General features: G+C 49.1%; 1 protein-coding gene across 7 annotated transcripts in view; it reads right to left on the bottom strand.

The window, feature by feature from the left end:
- The window catches only part of tn (tripartite motif containing protein thin), a 167,432-nt gene that overhangs the window by 22,389 nt on the left and 126,770 nt on the right, over nucleotides 1-18,273 (bottom strand). For 3 of the 7 annotated variants that reach the window (XM_075680058.1, XM_075680060.1, XM_075680059.1), the window contains exon 2: nucleotides 2,179-4,285. In XM_075680058.1, coding sequence (XP_075536173.1) covers nucleotides 2,179-4,151 — 1,973 coding nt within the window. In that variant the 5' untranslated portion in view covers nucleotides 4,152-4,285. Of the gene's footprint in view, nucleotides 1-2,178; nucleotides 4,286-16,836; nucleotides 17,239-18,273 lie in introns of those variants that run through there. The other 4 variants (XM_075680061.1, XM_075680063.1, XM_075680062.1 and 1 more) reach the window with 3 other exon arrangements.

The raw sequence follows: 18,273 nt of genomic DNA, 5'->3' as shown, positions 1-18,273 counted from the left end.
CTGCCAAGTCTTGAACGTGGCGGGTTCCGTGGACAGGCGCTGCGCTTTACATTCTCTTCGTCTCCGCCGACAGCGATGGCAGGACGAAGAGAAGGCCCGTCGCCGAGTTGGCGCTGCGGCATAAGCAGAACGAGGTGCTTACCAAATCGTACTCGACGGTCAAGCACATGTTTTTGTGCTAAGGCGCTTGTTTTCACGTAGAATACGCTTTATGCATAATGGGGTAGTCTCGAAACAAAGGAATAACTTCATAATTGCTGCACAGCCGCAGCACTAACAAAACCGGCATGAAATAGGGAGAGGGAGGCGGGGAGGCGCCGTTGGACATTGCAAGCTTGCGTCATCAGCCGACGTTCTTCAAACGTTCAGAGGTTTAGCGGAAAAACTAATGGAATAGTATGTATTCTAGATTCGCACGCTCTGCACGAATAGACAAATATATCTACGCTCTCTCTATCAGTGTACGCCGGAGACTTAGCGACGCCAAGCTCACCTTTGCCACGTGGCCATTTGCCATGTGGCGCATTTGCCATGTGGCGAATGCGACTGAAACACAAGAATCAGCCCTTCATATGAACGTACACAAGGGGAGGGCAAATGCCGAGAAAAGTGTAGGGATGGATTTAAGTCGACCAGCCAACAAGGACACGAAAATTCAATCCGAAGTGTGTTCCCGCGAAAGCGAGAAGAGAATTAAGTTGATGTAGTACGCTCCCAAGGTGCCTGGTGATTGCTAAGCCAAGTAGGCATGTGTCTGACAAACAAAATCTTGGTTTAAAACGTCGCGAATAATGACGCGTAATGTCTCTCTATACATAGTGCACCTAGATAAAACGTTGGCTCCCCTTGTGTCACTGATTCAAATACATCGTGCGTGTCTGATGGGGGATATCGCAATACTAAATGCTGGGTCTTTCTTAGGATACGTAAGCACGTGTAACATCTCTGGGCCTTATCCCAACGAGAATAAGTCACAAGTCCTTCGCATTACCCCGAAGCATAAAACGTATTCTGCGTTTTCTTGTTTCGCGGTCACTAAGAAAGTGCTAAGAGGGATGACGCGAGCATTAGATTATAGCTTAGAATTCCTGCTTTATTTTGTCAGATGCACTATCTATTTGCAGTCCGTGAGTAAAGAAAGGTCACCAGAAAAGTTCCCTTAACCTGCTTCAGAAACCGCATTTACTTGTGCGATCCAGAGATTGCATGCTTCAATCATTTGAATCTGCTTGTGATGCTAGCGTTCCGTTCTACTTTATATGAATCACTGAAGCGCACGTTTCGATCGCCATCTTACAGGAACCGCTGATACAAGTTCGTTGCCGTAAAGCATTGACTAAGGCTCCCACATTCCGACCAGGAAGACTCTGTGGTGCAAGTTACTCCACAAGGGTGTAACCGCTTGTCTATATAGGGGAGTGCGTTATATCCATTACGATTCTTTACAGAACAGTAGACAATTTAAGATATCACTTCCAGTTGCCGATCGGTAGCAGATAAAAATGAACATGGCATGAGCATCTCGGTGATATTCGTAACAACATTATTTGCATCAGCATTCGCTAAGAAAACTACCAGTCCCGACGGCTCGCGTCGGCTATTGACGCCGGCCCCTGCCCCAGCGAGTGACACGGGACTAACGGCTCGTCGCCGTTGTGGCACCTTCGTCGGCGAGACGAACGCGTGCTCAGCGAACCGCGGCGAACAGCGTCGAGACACAGTTTCACTCTCCCTGTCGGACCACGGCCCGGCACCTCTCGGGGTTAGAATCTGCTCGCCCATGCCAACGGGAGATCATTGCAGGCAAGCCTACTTGGGTCGGCCACGAGCGCCGAGCGCCAGCTTGGGCTTCGGTCTTCCAGGCCGGCGCTCGAGCCGAAGCGAGACGTCCGGTAGCGATAGTAGTCCGGCCTGTGCAGGCTCGTCCACCGCGAGGGTGCCGGGTCGTCGCCGCTGCGACCAGCGCGAGGAGTCCAACTCAGGTCGTCGAAGCAGCGACGAGCCACCACGGCCGGCGGCGACTTGTCGCGCCTCCGCACCACGTAGTCGGTGCACGATCGGCGGTACGGGCAGTGGCGCGACAGGGGACGCGACACTGGCAACACTTCCTCCTCCTCCCCCTCAGCCTCGCCCTGCTCCGCCGAGCCGACAAGGCCGCGAGGCGGCGAAAACACTGACCTGGCGGGCGTCGAAGGCTTGGGCGCCGGCGAGGACAGCTCTCGTCGCGATGGCGGCTCCTCCTCGATGCCACGGCGTTGCCGCGACCGCATCGAGTCGCTGGTCGCCGTCGTCGTGCTGGCCGTCGTGTCTTCGGAAGCCGTGGAACTCCTCCGGGACTGCGTGGGCGTGCTCTCGATGGAACCTTGGCGAGGCGTTGGTGTCCGCGGAGAGTCAGGGGGCGTCGCTCGCGACGAGACGTCGTCCTTGGGCACGAGTCGTCGGAGCTGCGACGGCCTCGTGTCCAGGGGCGGCGGCGGGGACGTGGCGGACGCCGAGGTGGTTGCGGCCGCAGCTTGGTTGGCCGCCTTCTTCTGCTTATCGACTTCGTCCTCGCTGAGCTGCCTCGACGGGGGCCTCCTGGGTGGCGGCACGGGAACCACCGGAGCAGGAGGCGGCTCGTTTTCCAGCCTCTCCTTCTCGGCCTGCTTCTGCTTCTGCCTGATCTGGTTTTCGTGGAGGCGCTCCATGAATTTGGCCGAATCACTAAGCTTTACGACGCCGCTGAGCGGACCGCGAGTGGCGTCATCTGTGTCAAACACTTTCTCCCGCGGAGGCGGCGGTTCCTCGAAGCGGACATTCCTCGTGTGGCTGCTCAGTCCTTCCGAGTCGTCGTCCATAAGCTCACGCGCGTAACGAGATCTGAAATTATGATGACTTCCACCCGTGCTTTCGTCCCTCCAGGATCTGTCTTCGAATCGACTTCCATAGCGGTTTGAGAGTCGGCTGTCAGCACTATCGTTATCCCTGCTGCGATCAGGACCGTACCTTCGAAGAATAGAGTTCTCACTATTGTCTCTACCGCGATTTCTAGAGTACATTGAAGAAGGACCCTCAAAGCTGCCATCTCGGTCGGAGTCACTGAGATGGCCGCCGTATCGCTGACCAATGTCTAGCATCGACCGGGTCGAGTCCTGCTTCTTTTGGAATTGCACTGCGAGTCGGTGGTCGCTCTGACTGCGCATCAGCGCGTTGGCCGTGCCGCCTCCGGACGAGCCGAGATTAAGCTGGGGTATGTTGAGACTCGAGGAAGACTGCATCACTGGGGTGTTGAACTTGAGCTCCCCCAGACTGGCCAACGTGCGGTGCAATGCGTCAGGGTCCGTGTGGATCTGGAGCTTGACCCTCCTCGTGAAATCCGACGTGTCCGGATCGAAGTTCCTCAGAAATTCGAGAGTCTTGGAGAATATCTCCTTGTACTCCACGAGCTCCGAGTCAGTCCATTCGGTGTCGTCGTTGACGTACTTCTCGACGACGTCGCAGTTAGATGTAATGTTGTTAACTTCCGTCTCAACATCTTCGGAAAGCGCCGACAGCTGCTTGAGCTCCTGCTGCAGGTACACGTCTATCTCGTTCTTGAGCTTACTGTGCACCAGCTGCAGGTCTTTGATGTAACGATTGATTAGGTCGTCCAGCTCCTCTTTCACGAGCGCGCAATTCTGCGACAGCTTGTCCTGGTTCTTGCTGTTCTGGGCGAGGTGGTCGTTTAGCCGGTTCAGGCACCTGCGGACTTGGTTGCAGATGCGGCTGATCTCTCGACGCATGATGTCCAGGTGCGCCTCCTTGCACGTCTCGCAGACCTTCTTCTCGCAATGCGAACAGCGCGTCACGTAGCTCTTCTCGCTGCACACGTGGCAGCGCTCCATGGACGAAGGCAGCGGCTCGGGTTCTTCGCCCGTAATGTCCCGGTGCAGCTCCAGGAACCGCATCAGCGTCACGTTGGTGGGGAACGTCTGCACGCCGTTGTACGGGATGCGGTGCTCGGCGCGGCACTCGGGGCACTTGATCTGCCGCCGCGCGTAGTCCTGCAGCCCTTCCAGGCACGGGTCGGCGCAGAACGAGTGCTGGCATGGTAGCAGCTTCGGGTTCCGGTACCGGTCGAGACAGATTGCACACGTGAGCAGCTGGTCTAGCTGGCTCCACGCTGAAGTCATGGTGTCGATGTTCTCAAGTCGAGTCGGTTTTAAATATTTCGGCTATTTAGGCGTAGTCGTTCGTTGCTCTGGCCTGAGTGGGGCCTGCGTTCATTCTGGCTGCTGCAGCCGAGGCGACGCGGGGCGGTCAGCATCTGAAATGAAAAGAGGAACGCCCGATTACAAATCATGCCACCAATAACGCTGCATTGGTTACTTCATCCTGAAAAAAGGATAACTGCTAAGAACAAAAGAAAATAATGGCATTAAATCACAAGTGATTCGTTATTCACATGCTTGGGTCCGTAGCGAAAAAAGCGCCAAGCAAAAATGTAGTGTAATAGCATTGACAAAATGTTTTGAAGAGATTTGTTGGGCGCTATTATCGTGTAGTATAATACATACACCACACGATCGTCTTCAACGAATGTTAGGCAAACAAGTGTTTTGTTCGTGTAAGTGTTATTGCTTTTTTACTGCGCCGTACATAGTGGTCGTGTCTCTTATTTATTTTTTTCCCTGTTGCTTCCAGGGTGCCATTGTAACGTTGTGTTGTTTTGACTGCTGTATAGTAAAGCCATGGAGTGTTCACTAATTCCTAAAAGGTCGTTCGTCTACCCAAACTACGTACGCAAGCGTATATATACTATAAAAGAATATATGTGCTTAACAGTGCAGGTCCATCAATATTGAAACAATCAATAGCAACCACCTATTTGTGCACCAACACCTCATTTTTATTACGTCAACAAAAATAATCCGTTTTTATCTTTTTCTTTTTGAACAACATGCATTTTAAACGCGAATTGTACGAACATGAGCCCACAACCAAGAGCAGACGGATATTACTTGTTGCTTGTGTTGGTAGAGTTTTCACTCAATGGTGGCCACTGTTAAAGACAAACAACCAACTAGCCCGACTTCGTATTCTCTTGAGTTTGTGGACAAGGTACGAATTACACGCGGTCGCATACAGTGTGGGCATATCCTGTTTATATTCAGTTTATGTATTGCATAGTCAAATGCACGAATGTGCGTGCCGCAGCGGGCAGGCCATGCGCTACCCGTTGGGGAGTGAAAAAGGAATCAGTGTTAACACTGACAAAAAAAAAGGTATACCGACCCGGTCTCCATCGGGTACAGAATCCACGCCTGCCGAATGATCGCAGGGTAGATGCTTACCGAGAGCTTCGCATTTGACTTTAAGCTGACTGCCTCAGCCACTCTCCAAACTGTCTTTCCTTAAAATAATTGCAGACGTCCTCAGACCCTCTTGTTTTATAATAATGTACTCCGTTTCTAATCCGTTTCACATGCCGGACTGTGCCTGTTTGCCACTTCGCTTTCGTTCAACACATTGTTCCCGACTCACTACAGATAACCATGTGTTTGTTCCGTTTCTTCCTTTCCTTTAAGAAAGCACGTATAGTTATGATTCGTACTTTTCCAAGATGTAAAGACAGCTATAACGACAAATTGCGTCAGCCGCAGAGGATAACAACTTCTTATTTTCGTATTCGTACACTCAATGGATGGTATTTCAAACAGAGTCGCCGCAGGAACGTTTAGTGCCCTGAAGGAACTGATGTATTGGAGATTCGAAATTTAACCCACGTAAAGAACTCAATCTCTCCGCCACGGTGAAACAAAACGCCAATGGAGATCAGTCTGCGCACCTCCTCCGCCTGCACGTTTTCTGCATGCTTCAACTTTCGTCTTAAGAGGGCGCAAAGGGGAATTGCGACAAAACGTGAGCGAACCAAGTCGCAAGCATTCAATCTCTCAACACTGCATGGATGGAGTCGTAATGAAAGAAGGGGTGAAAAGCAAGGCTATTCTCTTACAATACCTACGCATACCGCCGCGACGGCCACTGAGCAAAGCACTCAAAAACGGAGAGGAGAAACATTGTACGGCTTTGAAATCACGACAGCCTGAGCGACAAGCGTCCGGAGAAGTGCGCCAAAGCTGCCTAGATCGCGTGTATTGGATATGTGATATCGATATCTGTAAGAATCAACCTGAATTGTCGCACAAGCTTCCGCGACGCGACGCAATATCATCCGTGAAAAAAGGGGAAACAAGATTATTTCGCGTGGATGTTTCAGCAAACAGATCGATGTGGACCAAGTGAACTCCGTACTCCAAATATTGACGTTTCTCCTTTTTTTTTTGTTACTTTTTTACAGAATTTGCAATCGCGCACATGCGAGCCTTTCAGAAGAACCTCTATCTTATCTCACACCCAAGTCGTGCCATTCGACCCAAGGTGTAACAAACACTAGCGTTTCCATCGACGGAAACGCTAGCGAAGTGCTCAAGCGATATTACTAGAGAGCTAGGTGACCTCGTATAAATATAGGTATAGGCATTCAATAGACTCCTCGCAGAAATCTTATGACGTACTCAGCTATCCTAAAACGTTTATCTTTTGCTGACACACAACACCTAGACATCCTGCAGACAACCGTTAATCGAAAGCGAAAAGCCCTTTGTCCAGATAGCGTCATAAGACATGTCTATGGAGATGTAACCATAGATATAATATTAGTTAGCAGACAGTCAGCATAGTTCTATGCATTAATCTAAGAGTTCTGCGAACAACAGCCATAAGAATGTAATACTGATCACTTAGTATTGCTGTATTCGAGATAAATAAATGGCAGTCGTGAATAAATTAATAAATGACAATCGCTTAAGGGATGAAAGAAAAGCCACGCGTACAGACAAGACGAAAGGACGCGTACCCGGCATTTGCAAGTAGCTGGTTGTCCTGTCCGAGCACACAGTATCCTCTCGCGTGTATTGGGGCTTTAATCATACGGAACATCGCTGTAAACAGCCTATAAGAACCCGCACGTAAACTCTCTACATAAACGTCTGCAGACTTTCGATAGTGTAGCAAGACACACCGCACTCATAGGCGACACACTCGCTGCAACTACCAAGCATCCTAACCACTTAAACGATAAGGTCGAGCAAGGGAAGTCAACGCGACAGCAAGCATACAGACAGGACCATTCGTGAGGCCGAAGAAACGTCGCTTAACGACGCGTGCCCTGCTGTATAAGCTACGTCACAACCGGCAGCTGTGTCTCCGCAGTGTCGTCCCCACCTCGTGATCCGAGCCTCCGACGTCCCCACCTTTCGCACTAGCCTCACATGGTGCGTCATTCGGTCTATTTCAAAGGTGCGCTCCCATCGGACGGAGGAGCGCGCGTGCTTGCGCCGCTGTTGCGCTCATTCTCGCGTCTTTTTTTAGGCGGAAGTGAAGCAAGCTGGGCCGCTACGCAGCACCCGAGCAGATGCCAGGCCTTTCCCGAGCGTCTCGTGCTCCTTCTTGCTTGGCTCGCGATCCTCGGCGTGTTCTCGCACGACCCGAGAGGAGACACAGCCGGCAGCGAGGGAGGCGCATCTCGATGCACTGCGCGCCTTTCGCCGACGGGGGAGAACGGGACGGGAGCGGCGCACTGGCCGACCCAGAATCTTAATTGCTCGTCTCCGTTCCGGCAAGGAGGGGCGCACGGAGCGATAACGGCACGAGATACGCCTAGATTGTTAATCCTGGTGTCCCCGCAAGTTTCTATAGGTCTTTGTTTTATATCTCTCTCTGTGCGTGTGTTTTTCGTAAGTGGTGTGTATTCCTCGGAGAGGGCCTCCACTCATAGGGAGGGTAAAAGTAACTGTGTAAACCTAGTTTGGTATGTAGAACTTGTGCAGCAGCAAACAGGTCAGTCTTGCCATTGATCGAGGACTCCGTGAGCGAGAAAGGACGCAAAAGCGAAAGGCGCGTGGCGAGGCCAACTTGAAGTTGACTCGCAGCAGCTTCCTGCGATGCCATCGATTTTGATAGCTTCCCACCAGCGGCTTGTTCATTGCACCTGATTAAACAAAGAATAGATATCGCGCGCAAAAAAAGAAAGAAGGCAAAAAGAACACAGACTCAGCACGCCGAGTCAGTGACTGCGCTAAGCAGCTCCGCTGCAATGCACCTTTCTACGTGTCTAGCCCCAGTCATACAACGGAACAAATGTTTACGCAAGTCACGCCCATGTTGTTGCTCACTTGTGCGCTACTGTGCACCGCGGTTCGGTTTATCGATGACGCGGTGAAATTTGTAGTTCTCCGATTCACCAGATGCGTGAGTCAGGAACATCTCCTCAACAACACACGCAGGAGGGACTGTGACGGCCGCGTACTTTTTTGCGTGGACTTGGGTACCAACGGTGGCATGCGGTGCGTGCCCATGCTTCAGGTTTGTCCGCACTTCAGGTGTGCGCTAGAGGTCGGAGGCGAGCATCGAGGAAACCAACACAGCGACGTCGTAAGTCTCAGATGCCGTGCAGTTGGCAAACGATCATGGTCAGCGCTGTCCACTTGGTAGACTAGAACATCTGCTCATGTCGCAATAATTATACCGCTTGAATTTAGATCACAAAATCCATTCAATTCTTTTTAATGAACATTTTGTAGCCTGGGAAAGTAAAATTACAATGCCGCTGTTTCTGCTAGCGCTGCACTTATTTTTCTACACCTGCAGGGCCGGTATATTGTAGCGATGCATTTTCCGATTCTATGGGCCGCTATTTTGTAGCGATGCCTTATGCCTTATTCTATGCTATTCTTATCATCCACCACACACGGCCGCCTGATTCCGTTGATAATGTGGGCAGACCGTCGCTCTGACCACTGGCCAAGCGCGAAAAGCCTGAAAAAGCATAGAATTGCAAAAGGCATCGCTACAAAATACCGGCCCTAGGTTACCACAGAAGTGCACTCATTGATTAGACCGCAACTAATGTAGACCGACAAGCAAAGCATAATATTGTCACGTGGTGGTGACGTTGCAGAACACAGTAGCAATACTGTGAAAGACAAAACTAACTTTTATTGGGCGAACCAGTGCCCACAAAAACAGGCTACACTTATAGCACAACGACAGCGGCGAACACGGTCGGCGATCGTCGAAAATCTGATCAGCGGGTCAAGCGCGTCGGCTTTTATACAGCAGTCGTCGAATGTTCCAGACTAATCGTTCGGACCCGCGTGCCTTCCACAAAGTTCTACACCATTCGCGTCACGCGATGAAATCAGATAACACACGGCGACAACAGACAGCGGATAGAAGCATCGATAACTTTCCAGAAACTTCGGATACATGCAGGCGCGTCCCGCGCTGTGCGATAACATTTGTTATGCGGCGAAACGTGGTCGCCCGATAAAGATAAGTACACGTGTCAATATTGATCGTCATTTAGGTAAATTTCTAGCTTTAAAATTATTTGCCTCACTTACGTGACGGTCACGTGATATTGGGCCAGGAATGACAGGATGGAAGAAGACAAGGAGGTGTGCTGTTCATTGTCTAATCCGCCTTCGTGCTCTTTAAGGGTTAATATAAAGAATGATGAAGGAATTTCACATTTTCAAGCTATATGTATTGTGACTAGTCAAAAAGCGTTTACTAGACCGCAGCGAGATTATGAAGAAGTTTCTTCTTTGTGGGATGCAGATATAGGCTACGAGGAGCGCTGTTTGAACGGTTTGGCCCTTGGGTACTTGGAAGGCTATATTTCAACCACGAAAGAAACTATGCTTTCAGATGTTACGTTGAATGTCGCCCGTTCAAAACATTTTTAAACTCGGAGAGTAAGTTCATAACTCAACTTTTCCTTACCCACTTCAGCGCTGTGAGAGCCATGGTTCGAATTCGCGTAAATTCGCGCTTTCATTTTCATTTATGCCGCAACGAGAGTAAATATACAAGAAAACGTGACGATAGATGGGTATCTGGACACCCAGCCCTTAACTGCTTAGAACCGCAAGGTTAATTGAAAATTAAGAAAGATTCAATGTGACAACGTTAAGGAATAAGCTTTCCTGTTGAAATCGCCTACATAGGCTGGCAAAACCTGTGACGCTACACTAACGTCATCGGCGTCACGGTTTGGTTGGGTTGGTCCCGAAAGCCAAGACCAGAAGTCTGGACCATGTATTTCGCACTTCCGCCAAAAATGTTCCTAAAAGCTGATATCAGGCAATCTTCATGTTCCAATATTATTAGCTAAGGAAGACGGCCAATCGCAAACAGTATTTACGAACGAATCGCTTTGTGAATTTAGTCCTTCAACTTTCCAGCATTTCTCCTTAATGTTCCTCCAAAGTGGCGACCGCGTGGACCGTATTTTTACCATCGTGTCTCTCGGTGTCATCGCGTCTAGTTTACGAAAGCGATGACCGCACTGTATCCGCCGCCAAAACGTTTTCAATGTACGTTCACTGCACGTACGCACATGTTGATGTGCTCAGTGTAATGTTGTGTTTTCTTTTTTCCTTTGCCCAGTGAAAGGTAACCAGTCGGGCTCCATCTGCTCTATCTCCCATGTTCATGACTTCTCTGTCCTTCCTTCTGTATTTCAGTACGTTTATATAGACTCGAAAGTCGGCCCCCTAGTTATGTGCATAGGTCATGATACAACAGCATGGTGCTCAGGCAGCGTGAAACACGTTCCCTGTTGTATAATAATAGACTAGCAAATGTTTGATGGAGTCGCCAAGAGAGACACATTGCGAGAGGTGCATCGCCAGGCCACAGAAGGGGACAAGTCTACACAGCGCCGGGGACGGGTATATACTTACGCTTCCCACAGCATACCACGCAAACACATGATATCAAAAACCTACAATGCACTTCCAGCCTGTACCTCCTCCACTTACGCCATTACTTCTCCACTGCCATTTTGCTTCGCGTTAACGTAGAAAAAAAAGAAAAAAGAAACAGGTAATACCTGCCTTTAATACCTGTCGTTTTGCAGGTATTACCTGCAGGTAATACCTGTCGTTTTTTCACAGAGCGTACTCTTCCCCCGGTTTTGTATGAATGAATGAATGAATGAAAGAACTCGCAGTTTCGCCCGAAAGGCGAATTGCGATAGCACATTATTGGACAGGTATACGAAGTAAGGGTACTAGTTTTATCGACCGTATAAACTTGTAAAGATAGGCATACTGTACTCGCGGCCAACTTTCTGTGGCTATGAAGGGAAAGCTACGGGCGCACGGCTGCTGCACATGTGTTACCGCGCCAAGTAGTCCAAAAGCGTTTGACAGTACCTTTGGGCGCTCGGAACAGACGCTGAATCTACGCAGCTTCCACATACGACGGTTTCGCGTTTCTCGAGACTCGGAAAGGAAAAACCGCAAAGTAAATCTTTACACTCCGTGGTGTGTTCTGTCTTATTTAACTGTTGCTAATAAGGTGTTTATGTTTTCTCTTCCCCAGCCTAAACTAACGTGGATTAAGGCGCGGGACTCTTTTCAGAAGCGCCCTCACTTGTGCGCTATTTGTCTCCGTAGCTTTCCTTTCATAGCCACGGAAAGTTGACCGCGAGTATAACTAAATTGACAAGCATGGTGTCACGTGCGCACAAGCCTACATGAACACATCTCACTCGATGAACGCGGAAACTCGCTGTCAAAACGCTGCAGTCAGGAAACGCGGCAGCAACGCCGAGCGAATTGACCTTCGTGCAGCCGTTTGCACCAACGCGAACTCCGCCTTGAATTAAAAACAAAAGTTACGGCGCTAAACAGACGAGGACGAAGTGACACGCAAACGACACAATGGCGCCCGTATGTGTCATTTGTCTCTCACTTCGTCCTGGTCCGCTTAACGCCGTAACTTTTAATTTTAAGTCACGAACCAACTAGCTCAGCAACAATTTTTGTTACGCCTTGAATACACAGCGCAGCGCGGACTCTGTACCCGTCGCAGATGGCTTTCGGGACACAGCGGCCCGGCTGGGCGCACGCGGCCGCCTGCGCCGCCCGGAGTAGAACGCGCCCCCCTCCCCCCTTACTATCCGCCGCCCGGAGCCTTGCGCGCGACGGAAGTCGGCGCATTTCCTCCCCGCTTTCCGCCGTTGCGTGCACGAGATTGAGCCGCGATCCAGCTCATCCTCGCACGTTTTAGCTCGTACATACAGCATACGGCACGCGGAGACCATTTTAACGCCCGTGGACTTTATACGGAACCTCACCGCGACGCCGACGCCGACGGTAGAAACGCGCCTGGGGTGTCCATATAATTTATATTGCAACAAAACATGCGACATTCACAATGACGTGATTACTCTGAGCTCCAGGCAAATATAAAGCGACTATTCGGAGTTAGTCCTTGAAATAATGTTCCGCGCTTTGCGTCAACTGATTGAATAAGGCTCATTTAAATATTCAAGAAGCTACAAGAAGCGCCCCTACGAGAATTAATGCACGTGTACGCAGCATGGAGGCACCACCAAGTGTGTAATGCGCCTAGAAAAGCTTTGTAACGTTTTCAACACGCGTCTACTTCGCCGCTGATGACTGAGCAAATGCGCGAGATACAGTTAGCTTCACTTCACGACGGACGAATGTTTCCGCATTTCCTGAAACGCGATTATAACGTAAGCAAGTACGCTTAACAATTTGGTTTCAGAATCCTTGCAGATAAACCCGGAAACAATGCTCTGGTGAGCGTTTGCGAGACACCCTCGACTAAATTAAGTGCACTAAGCTAAATGAGTGCGATTAAGATTTGTGCGAGCGGCGGCTTAAAGGGACACAAAGGAGACCCGCTCATTCGGTTTTCACTAATAAAGTATTATTTCAAAACTGTATTTTCATTCATCTAAAGGGAAAAAAATGAATATTACTTTTGTGTTTTCTAAGATACACAGATCTCAATGAGACCCTTTAGTTAAGTGTTCAGTGCTGCGCTTTGTGCTTGTTATCTATATATGTGCTGTGAACAGTGCGCAACATTTCAGTTTTCATCTTATCCATCTGAAGTAGTATGCTAGGCAAGCCGCCAGGAAAACCTTTTCGGGAACCATTAGATCTCTCTACACCCGGGGAAGGGGGAAGGACTGCGGCGGAGTCGATGGAGAACACGGAGGAGGCGATGACGTCGAAGTAGCGATACAAGACGACAGGGACAGACTGGTCACGTACCACGACATACTGACACACTATACGAAACAGACAGAAGCATACCCGCAACCCCACGAACAACTCGACAGGTCTCAAGAAACAGTTAGGAGAAGGTTGCAAACCGGAACGTTCCGAAACCCAGTACATTTAAGCAGAGTAAATTCAACACAATACCTAGACCGGGGGCGAGCTGAAAGCTCTGCAAGCACGAACACGCAGACACGGCACACATCGTATGGAAGTGCAGAAAGATAAGCTTCATATATGAAGAGGACAACATAGAACCGGACCTTCTCGAGGAGCGATGGCTAAGTGCTCTGACTAGCTCGGAACTGCACGACCAACTATGGGCTATCCAGCGGGCCCGGGAAGCGGTGGAAAGGCTATGCCTCACCGCACATAACGCCCGGGTGGCCTGAGCCCGGGCTGGCAACCTCGCAAGTCCTTTTTTCATTAAAGTTTTTTTCCGTCCGTAAATCCTGCCTCTTTCAATTTTGCGCCAAAACTTCGTGAACACTACGTCAGAGTTACGTCACCAATATCTATGTATATTATAGTATAAGGGCCCTTTCGGATATAATAAATGCTCTCAGAACTTGCTAGGTCGAACCCTTTGTTCCTTTAGAATGCAATGCAATCATTCTTCTGCCAATGTAAACGCTGTAAAAATCGGCGATGTACCGGCGAGCTGGTGCAGTAACTTTCTGGTGGCGCCGTTAATCGTATTTCGTTCTCGGCTTCATTTCTGGGTTACAAGGCCTCCTTTCACGGTAAGAGAGGAGGCTATTTCAAAAGTGTAATTAGCTAGCATATATTTTAACTAAACATCAAGTATTGCTCTTTCGGAAGCTAAATTTTCTAGGCGGCTTAACTTGCCCCTCCTCTTAAATGTCCCTTTAAGCTTCATTATGTTCAGCGGGAAGTGCTGGAACATCTAGCAGTAAAACGCCTAAGCGCTGAAACAAAAGTACCAGCAGTGGAGAACACATATACGAGCGAAAAAGCCGAAGACGGCGTGTGTGAGACAGGTGGGAAGTATAAACAAAGACAGCGAGTGCAAGAGGCACGCCCGGTTGAGATAATTTTGGTTGCACAGCGGCGGCGGCGGCGATGCTGAAATATTTAGGCGACTGCGAAATATTATTTTTTTTTCATCCTTCCTTACTGCCTCAAATGAGTTCCAACCTCGTATATTTGTTGCCAAGTTTGACCGAAACTTGGTGCGAAGCTTACAAAGCAATGCTGGGTTAAAAAAAAAAAAAAAGTCCGAGTACGTTATGGGAAGCGAAGAAACTATGGGTATAAAAACAACGCCAGGAAAACAAAGAGTCATGGGGGTGCTCGAGGTATGAAGTGGAACAAATAAAATAAAAGATATACAGCTTAGCGACCACCTTATTCTAATTTCTGCAAAAATAATAATAATAATAATAATAATAATAATAATAATAATAATAATAATAATAATAATAATAATAATAATAATAATAATTTTACCCATACTGTATCATTGTATGTTTTAATTCAGTTATACTATTATTAATTATCTTTTTAAATTTAAGCGCGCTTGTAAAGCCACTTGCGTCTTGGCGAATCACCTGTAGTGGGTAAGAGCCATAATTTGCGAACAAGACAAAACCGCTCCCAACTGTGGAGAAACATCACACTTTCATTCGTCGTGCCAGTGGTGAAGCAGTTTCTTTAAACGATAGGTTTTGATAGGAAATATGTGAAACACCTGCGATAATGAAACACCTGCGAAAAAAAATCTGCGATAGGGTTTCAATGAAAAGTACTTGTTGGTGTCCCAGCTGGTGGTCGCTGAAGGACGTAATTGCCGCTTAAAGTACGAATGAATTCCGGACGAGTACATAACAAAGAGACAGAATGAACAGCGAAGAAGACGACGCTGGCGGCACAGCCGTTTTTCTTCTTTAGCGAAATACATTTTAGAATCAACGTTAACACAACTTGGTTTAAACGTTTACATCGTGAATATTCTTTCTCTAGGAACCTCTTTTCTCGGAAACTACCCCAGCGATGTTTGCTCAGCCGTGAAGGAATTCGTAGTTGTTTCAGGGCTATTCTATTAAATTGTTCAAACGTTATTTCCATTCATCTCCTCCTGACAATTTTACCAATTTTAGTATTAACGGCATCTTCCTAATACCATCCAAATCTTGGCCAATCCCCCGCAGTGGATATTCGCCATCGTAGAAGGAAATCCAATCCAATCCAGTCTGTATACCTGACACAAAGGTCGACGCGCCTTGAACAGAACAGGTAGGGACGACGATGTGAACGATGAGCAAGTCCTCGTCCACTTAGCGACAATTATGCCCCGTTGCAGCACGATGTCAATTCTTTAACGATTCGGCGTGCATACTTCAAGGAAACAAAAGCGTCTGTTTGATATGATAACTAGACGTGTGCTTACATACTGTAGTTTACAGATGATTCAGAGGTCACAGCGTGTTCGCCCAAAACTGTGCTTGTCCGTCACGACTTCCTTCACACTTTTAGTAAATTATATTCTGGGGTCTTACACGCCAAACTCACGATCTGATTAAGGGGCACGCCGTATATGGGGACTCCGGATTAGCTTTAACCACGTGGGTTTATTTAACTTGCACTCAATGCACGGTGCACCGGCATTTTTTTGCATTTCGCCCCCATCGACAACGGTGGTGGTGGTGGTAGTGATGAACTTTATTTCTGCTATTTACAGGAGAGGTGTGAGCTGAGCCCTAAGGGCCCAGCCCTTACAGAGTATAGGGGGGTCCTAGTCCTGGACGCCCGTGGCTTCTGCAGCGGCTTTGGCTCGGGCCACCAGGGCACGTCGGTCCTGGAGGTGGCCGAGATTTCATACCACGATCTCGTGCTTAGCAACGCAACGCCAACAGCCACTAAGCCACCACGGCGGGTATCGCAGTACAGGCTTGAAATATACTGCCTATTGCGTGTGTTGTAATAGCAGACTTCAGGTGACAATTACTTATGTCCACTAAAAATTTAGTTTCGCCACATTTATTATATCTCCGAATCATGAGAAATGTGCCGCTAAACAGCGTATTCTTAATTTTAAATTATTCAGCGAGTTTTGGACTCCATGCGAAAACTCTTTATGGAAACCTCAGATATGGGAACATCAACTATTTGATGTTTGGTATACTCTGAAAGCACTTATCCAGCGACTTGAAAAATATGCCAAATGTGAAACATAGTAAAAAGCAATGAAAGAAGTCAGTCGCTAGACTATGACATACTGACACTGGAAGCGAGCACCAAGCCATCTATCTACCTTTCAACTCGTTTTAGTGAAACAATTTATACATACAGCTGCAATATTGGGCCTTGCTGCAGAGATCCAATAAGAAATCTTTCAAGATGTATGCTACTCGTTTCAAATAGCATTAACCTTATCAGTGCTATTCCGTTTGATACACTATCCTGGCGCACAAAACTGTGCGCACAGCGCACGAAGTGGATAATTTGTGAGTATACAAATCGTTGTAATATAAGTACGATTGAACATCGCATCACAATAGGGAGTAATACCTATGTATATCCCGCTTTTAACTGTACGAAGTGCTGCGCTTGCAAGAAGCCACAGGGGCCAAATGCCGGCCGCAAACTCGGTACCGCGTCCATAAATCGAAAACGTAGACCACACAGAACCCGAAATACTCTTCTCATTCTAAAGAACACCACTGGATCTCAAACCTGAGCAGCTCACCAATGGTCACGCTGCCGACGAAGCGTCGTGCGACGCGCTCATGGCCAAAGCCACGCTTAGAGGACGTCCATCTGTCGAGTTATTCCCGTATGCAGAGCGAAGTTCGTTGTTGCGGCACAAAGTGGCAAAACGGTGTACGCGAATCCGGTCACCACCTCCTCGAGGAGGGCACGGACAACTTCTTGCCAGAGCTGCCGGTGGCCACGGCCGACGTCAATCACAGAATCGACACAATCACAGATGAAACGTTGCCTGCTTCACAAAAAGAGCTTCTTTACAAAATATGTGCAGGCAAGGCGCCGTTATTCTACGAGCGTCAACCTGGAGCTCGCGGCTCTCCTCTACTGAGCATGCCACAGGAGGCAGCGGGGAGCCGAGAGACTGTCCTGCGGAGGCTCTGGTGTCTGGTTTCGAGGATGGCGGTGGGAGAGGAGGGGGCCTCGGCGCTCATTCCTTGCCGTCGTGACGTCACGAGGCTGCGCAGGTCTTCGGACGCTCGCCAGGAAGGGCTCAAAATAGCGACCCATGCGGGTCAAGTCCCGAATCGCGGCCTCGAGGCTGCAGCCGCGCGCTCTTTCGTCAGCGGCAGCGCCGCCGTCGCAGCATTAGCAGTCGTCGCCAATGTGACCCGCCACGAAGAAAGATGACAGCCATGGTAGACCCGGCTGCTCTTTTTGTTTTTTTTCTTGGGCCTCCAAGCGTGCATCCGCTTCACGCATCGAGTGGTCACAGGCCCCCGGTTCACAGCGGGAGTCAAGGCCGCGGCACTAAATCCCGCCGCGCTGTCTCATTATGTCAATACTGAACCATGTGGATCGGACGATCGTCACCCCACATCTGCAAGTAAAGACGTAACGGCTGCACCGGGGTAGTTTTCTCGAGGAAGATAAACGATATTGCGCACGGACCTTCCCTCGAGGCATCGCATCGACCTCGACAGTAAACAGAACCACGCTGTGATGAAGCGAGATTTACTAAATCCTGTGTTGGCGAAGCACCAGCCACGTATCGTTGCCTGCATGCCGCGATGGCCCAGAAGCTTTGGCGCTTGGCTGCTGCTGAGCACGAGGTCGTGGATTCGACTCCCGCAGCGGGAGCCCGATCGCATGCTGTATGCGAAGAGATCGTGCGTGGAGATTTCTGTGCGCGTTACACAACCTCATCCACAAACTTTCCCTGCCCGCGCATTGCTTTGGGACGTGAAACACTGTGAACCGTTCAACTTATAGTTGTCTTAAGACGCTGCATGGGGTAATACCAACGCGCGTTATCAGGTTTATTACGTCTCGCTGAGAGTGCGAGAGCCAACAAAGGAAACAGTTACAGCTGCAGGTACACGAGACAGAGGTAGGTAATGGGACTTCCAATTGTAGTTGTCATTGTGGCATTGACGTCCGACAACAATGTTGAGAACACAGGCGACACAGCGCCGCAAAG

The sequence above is a fragment of the Dermacentor variabilis genome, chromosome 2 (genome assembly GCF_050947875.1).
Source record: "Dermacentor variabilis isolate Ectoservices chromosome 2, ASM5094787v1, whole genome shotgun sequence".
In the NCBI taxonomy this organism is placed as follows: domain Eukaryota; kingdom Metazoa; phylum Arthropoda; class Arachnida; order Ixodida; family Ixodidae; genus Dermacentor; species Dermacentor variabilis.
This window is presented reverse-complemented; position numbering and strand designations above follow the sequence as displayed.